The following is a 6,321-nucleotide window of genomic DNA, read 5'->3' as shown; positions in this document are numbered from 1 at the left end:
ACAGAAACCAGCTTGCCTTGATGGGAGTTAGTACTGGGGTGTGTGTCGAGCCACGGATTCTCTTTGATCAACTGGAAAGCCTTCCCGTTGAGTTCTTCCCCCAAACTCTAGCTTTATATCCACACGCACCTCCCTCCCTGTAGGCACAGACATGCCACGCTTACCAGTGTTTGCTGTTTAAATTGTGTGTTCTGATTCCAAGTGTGTTTTCCAATCTCTTTATAAACCCTAGTTTATAATAAACACAGCTTATACCATTCAGTTTGATCCTTTTTTTTTTTTTTTTTTTTTTTTTTTGTGATGTATGCTTATGAATCACCCAGCATTGGGGCTTGGGGCTGGGGGTAGGGAGCATCATTCACATTCTCCTAAGCTGAAAGCACCGAAGAGTTTTCTGCATCAGTGCCTTTGTCTGGCATCCTGCCAAGTTTCCCTTTAGAAACTTCAGGATGGCCACGTGTGCTGTCTCTGTGAGATTCCGAGAGCCACTTTGAAATGATCCCAGTCGGATTGAACCAAGCTGGTTCTGCAGAAACATTTTGTGATCAGAACAGCAAGATAATGTAATCTGTATAGGGTGTCATCCCAGCTCGCAACAACACTGCGCACAACATGTAGAGAAAGTGGGGGCCAGATCTGTGTGCGGCATCTGAGAAACCGGGAAATTTAGTTTGCTTTTGGCAAAGAGAATTTTACCAAACAGCGCATATTTCTTTACTCCTCTCGTCAAGCCTTCAGAAAGTCAAAACTGCAAGCATCGAGGGCTGCAGCTTCTCAGACTTAGGCGCCTTGGGAAAACGTTGGGAGTAGAAAAGAAGAGGCAAGGAAAAAGGCCGATTTCGCTGCCCGAGTCGCGGCCGCGCCTGTTCCCCGGGGACCGCCAGGGGGCGTGCCAGCCCGCTCGCGGCAGAGCCTTGGGCACGTGACCACCGCCCAGCCCTCCCGCTTTACGGCCGGTCGCCGAGGCGGCTGTTACCTTGGGGACGGGGCTTGGGTGACAACCGTAACTAAGGAGCGCGTGGAGGAGAAAGCTACGGCCGCTGGAGGCAAGGGAGGTGTCCAGGGGTCCAGGCGGCGGGACCGCCGGGCCATTGAGGCCCACGGAGGGCGCGCTCTGTGAGTCGGGGGCCGGGGGTCCTGGCGTGGGAGGGCCCGGTGCCCCGCGGGGGGCGCTCGCCCCGCCGGGCCAGGCCTGGGGCGGCCTCGGAGAGACCTGAGCTGGAGGAAGGAGCCGCGCCTGGGCGTTGTGACCCCCACATACGTCCCCCCCCAACACCTTCCTTCCACCTCTCGCCTGACCCCCCGCATCAGGATGCGCTGGCAAAGTTTGCAGTCGGCGCGGGCCTCGTGCTAAGGGCCCCGTGCTGGAAAGCATAGCAGTGATTTTTGAGATGGAGGGACCAAGCCAGAGAGGTCCGCCTCTTTCTAGCTGTGTGATCTGAGTACGTCCATCAACTCCCAGAGCCTCACACTCAAGTTTGTCAGGAGGAATGCATGAGAGACTGTGTTAGAAGGCTTTCAAACTTCGTAAACTATCGCCACCTTTCTCAGCCGCTCTGCTGCGGCTGCGTTGAGCACTTTACATATGTCATCTCAACCCCAGAATTTAGGGCTCTCATTTTTATTTTGCCTGTGATCGAATTTGGACTCTGAGGGGTATAGTGACTTGCTCAAGGTCACAGAGCAAGTGAGTGGTGGAACTAGGATTCAGTGCTAGGAGAGCAGTGAATATATATATATAATTCAATATATATATATAATATATATAAAAAAAAGAGAAATTCAATATATATAATATATATATAATTCAATATATATAATATATATAATTCAATATATAATATATGTAATTCAATATATAATATATATAATTATGTATATTATATATAATTCAATATATATAATATATAAAAATTATATATAATATATATAATTCAATTATATATAATATATAAAAATTATATATAATATATATAATTCAATATATATAATATATGTAATTCAATATATATATATTGAATTAAAGGGCTCTAAAGTTATTCCTAGAAAGGTGAGAGGCCCTGGGATCAATAGGTTGAAGATTTGGGACAGTCTTTCCCAGAAGTATGACATTATTTTTATTGCTGTGGAAAGGAATCAGAGCCAGCGTTGCGCTATTCATCGATAGGTTACTGCACCAGGAAATTAAAACGGGAAACAGAGGGAACTGCTAATTGTTATGGTTAACATTTCTCTAGAGGAAATTCTACAAAGAAGAATGTCAGGTGCAGGGGAAGACCCACTAGAAGAAACAGAAAAAGATGGAGACACAGAAATGGAAGAAGAAGAAGAAGAAGAAGATTATAGTTCATATTATAGAGAGGCAGAAAGCATGCTGCAGGAGTTGAAGGAAGATGATATATTGGAATGGGGAAAGCCTTGGGAGGAGGAGGAGGAGGAAGAGGAAGGAGAGGAGGAGGGGGAGGAGAAGGGCGGGGTGGAGGAGAAATGGGAAAAGGTGGAGGAAGGGGAAGAGGACTGGGAGGAAGAAGGGGAGGAGGAGGAAGGCGTGGAAGAGAAAGGGGAGGAAGAGGAAGAAGAGGAGGAGGAGGAGGAGGGAGAAGGTGGGAAAGAGGAGGCTGTCAGAGAAAAAAGGAAGGAAAGGGCTGCAGCGGTGAGGGCAGAGGTAGCTGCGGGCATACAGGAAGAAACCACAGCGAAGCCCCAAGAAATCACCAAGTCCAAGATCAGTGTGAAGAAACTTCCATTGACGGATTCCCAGGCAGGAACTTTTCTAGTAAGTAGTAATTGTAAGTCATTCATTCACTCATTCATTCATAATCACTAAATGAACACTTACTATATGCCAGGCTATGGGGATACAAATAAGATATAATCCATTCTCTTAAGGAATTCTAGGGTGTATCAGAAGGCAGACCTGAACACTATAAAACAATATGCTAACTGCCATGATTGAAAGATGCAAGGAAGATATTTAAAAACAAAACAAAACAAAAAACTGGGACACTTAACCCAGCTTGGGGGATGGTCAGGGGAAGCTTCCTGGAGGAGGTGTGCACCAGAGCTGATGCAAAGAACGGCTAGGGATTAGCTGGAGTGTGCTTGTCTGAGAACACAGTCAGTGTGTTTATAGTGATGTAGGCTTTCCACTCCCGGGAGGAGAACTCAGCCGTGGTCCATGGAGAAGTGACCACTCCGTGACCACTCTGTCCTCAGAGAGGACCAGTGCCACTTAGAAGAATGATTCTGCTGTGTGGTTCTACTAGTGGGCCAGGAATAAACCTGGCACACCCATGACTTAGGTTATTTAAGTACAAAATGTCCCAGGCTCCTTTTTAAAGCACTTCATGGTTCCCATGTGAAGCTGACACAAGACTGGCTGATTAGGGATAGAAAGGAACATTTATGAGGAAATGCCGCAGCACATACTGTAACTGAAACCACAGTCTTCTTTTTTAAGAGAACTCATAGTGGTAGTGAGTCAAAGCGTGCATCACAATCAGAGCATTTGGAAACAAACGAGCTTTTTAGAGACTTGAGCTCACAACTAAGATTTCGTGATTTGGATCAAAGCAATTCTGAGGAATTACAGATTCATTCCTCTGACTCGCAGCCCTCCAGGAAGCTCGGGGAGAATGCCGACCAGCTGCCCCAAGATGAATTGGGACAAGGAGGGACAGATTTGGAAACAGAAAAGGGAGAAAGGATACAAGACAAAAGATCATCATACTTAAGTGAGGAAAAAGAAAAAGAATTCCAGCCCAAGACGGAGATGCCAAAGGATTCACTGGTGGCCACCAGCAAGGACATTCTGTTCCAAAACAATGACAGAGCCAACGCGTACCCTCTGGTGAGTGTAACACGCTTTTTGATTTCCTCCAGAGCTTGGAGAGCATTGTGAAATAGGGGAATTTTATGCACATGGAAAAAAAATACCACCAGAAAGATCCTTTTTAAACTAATAATAGACGTGTGTTTTCAAGTTCGGTTCCGCGCTCTGGCTGGACCTGAGTGGCAGAGCACGACAGGAACACCACATCCGGGTCCCATAGTGTTTCCGCAGGCAGGAAATTCCGGACGTGGTTCGTCTGTTGCACAGGGTGCTGGCTTCTGTGGAAGAGTCAAGCTCCGTCTCTCCTCCCCCCTCCCCTCTCTCCTCTCTCTCACGTTGTGCTCTTCCTCCTCCATTCCTTTCCCCTTTCCCCCCTCTCCTCACTTCTTCTGCCTTAGCTTGCTTGATACCTTTACAGGCTCCTAAAGCCATTATAGGCTCCCAAAACTATCCATTCCAAGATGGGTCAGAAAGTGAAAGGTAAGGACCGGGGCACCTGGGTGGCTCAGTCAGTTAAGCAGCAGGTCATGATCTCAAGGTTTGTGAGTTTGAGCCCCGCATCAGGCTCTGGGCTGAGAGCTTGGAGCCTGGAGCCTGCTTCAGATTCTGTGTCTCCTCTCTCTCTGCCACCCCCCCTTGCCCCCTCTCAAAAATAAACATCAAAAAATTTAAGAAAAAGTGAAAGGTATGGAAAAAAAGTGAAAGCCACTGTGAAACACACCAGGCAGTCCAAAGGAATCTGCCTTTGCCGCCAGTGACAATATTCCAGAGAGGCGCCATCTGCGAGGAATAAAAATATTATCATTTACCAAGAGAAGGGAGAGCAGTTTTTCCCCTCCTTCCTCCATCTGCTACTGAAAACTGCCTTGTAGAATACATCTCCTGTGTTTCTTTTTTCCCTGTAGAGTCGACCCTTGGAAGATTTCTAAGTGACTGAATGTATACAAAGTGTTTAATGTAGCTCCGAACACACAGGGCGCACTTGAGTGTCAACAAGTAGATGATAATGACAGTGGTGGTGATGGTGATAAGGATGAGGATGCTGGAAAATGTCTAGTGAGAAGTGCAGACACCTGACAGCCTCCTTTCTGTACATTTGGCTTACTTTGAGCGGTGGAGTTCAAGGTCAAAGCTTGCGATTGTTCTGTCTGAAAGAAAGAATATTTAAGTTTTAGAGCCCTTGAAGACTTTTGTGTTGTTTAGCCAGCTAACAAGACATCAGGTAATAGCACTAATGAGACCACATGACCATGGTGCCTGGGGTTAACCTTGGGCTGACGTCAGAACCAAACCTCCCTCCACGCTTTGAGTACACCTTCTTTCTTTTCCCGTTCCTGTATTGTTTTCCCTTTCTGTTAAAATTAATAGTTGCTTCTTGTATACATAAAAAAAAAAATTAAGCAAAGCAGATCCCCCTTCTCTCACTGACCGCGCCCATCCCAGTTCCCAGAGGTGACTACTGTTACGGTTTGGTATAACTGTGGATCTTTCCAGACCTTTTTCTGTGCATCTACAGACCTGTTATCTGTGTGATTCCATGAACGTGTGTGCACACACATCACTGCACACATTAGTTTTTGTGCTCTTTACCAGTGAGAGATTCTGCATGTCTGCAGAGTGTTTTTCCACATTAAGTGGAATTAAAGATTAAGATATATTAAACATCTTGGAAGATTTTTTTTTGTATCAGTGAATGTAGATCTATTTCCTCATTAAAACATTTTTAAAAAATGTTTGTTTATTTTTGAGAGAGAGGCAGAGCATGATTGGGGGAGGGGCAGAGCGAGAGGGAGACACAAAATGTGAAGCAGGCTCCAGGCTCTGAGCTGTCAGCACAGAGCCCAGTGCAGGGCTAGAACTCATGAACCATGATGTCATGACCTGAGGTGAAGTTGAACACTTAACCAACTGAGCCGTCCTGGCGTCCCCATTTCCTCATTTTAAATTCAGTCGTTTCACTATTATTGATGGCCATTTATGTTCTTTCTGATTTCGTGTTCTCAGCAGAGGTGCTTCAGTGACTGCTTCTGAATCTATCTCTGTGCCCGTGGTACTGTCCTTTTCCCTTGGGGTCCCCTGCCTCATCCCAAAGGCCTGGAATAACTCACAGTGCTCATGGTAAATAAGCATAACCATGGATACTGTCTCCAGCCAAGAAAGAAGGGTCTCCTGCATTTATGAGAGGAATCTTGTGACTGTCAAATGTAGTGAAATCTGGTTTCGACAATAACGTTTTGTTTTCATGTTTTAGAAGAAGATTGCCATAAGAGATGGCTATGTGCGTGCTCAGTCACCACGCGTGCAAAATGCAGTGAATACTGTGTGGTTTCAACTAATGTGAGCACTGCTTGAGCAAGGAAGTTCCGTTATTACTGAATGAATGAGTTATTAAAAACCTCTAAACACTTAGCCATCGCCTTAGACACCACCACATTCGATTAATTCACCTTAGTAAATTTTTTAAAGCTTATTTATTTTGAGAAAGAGAG

The 6,321-nt window shown here is 45.6% G+C and overlaps 1 protein-coding gene across 1 annotated transcript in view; it reads left to right on the top strand.

Annotated features, from left to right (window-relative positions):
• Positions 1 to 1,033: 1,033 nt before the first annotated feature.
• The window catches only part of CFAP251 (cilia and flagella associated protein 251), a 67,600-nt gene continuing 62,312 nt past the window's right edge, over positions 1,034 to 6,321 (top strand). Inside the window, exons 1-4 of the mRNA XM_039220372.1 lie at positions 1,034 to 1,116; positions 2,238 to 2,476; positions 2,588 to 2,776; positions 3,614 to 3,850. Of these exons, the coding sequence (XP_039076303.1) occupies positions 2,258 to 2,476; positions 2,588 to 2,776; positions 3,614 to 3,850 (645 nt within the window). The 5' untranslated portion in view covers positions 1,034 to 1,116; positions 2,238 to 2,257. The remainder of the gene's footprint in view (positions 1,117 to 2,237; positions 2,477 to 2,587; positions 2,777 to 3,613; positions 3,851 to 6,321) is intronic.

Source organism: Hyaena hyaena, unplaced genomic scaffold, assembly GCF_003009895.1.
Source record: "Hyaena hyaena isolate Hyena2069 unplaced genomic scaffold, ASM300989v1 scaffold_0, whole genome shotgun sequence".
NCBI classification, from domain to species: domain Eukaryota; kingdom Metazoa; phylum Chordata; class Mammalia; order Carnivora; family Hyaenidae; genus Hyaena; species Hyaena hyaena.
The sequence above is the reverse complement of the archived record's forward strand: the minus strand, read 5'-3'. Positions and strand labels throughout refer to the sequence as shown.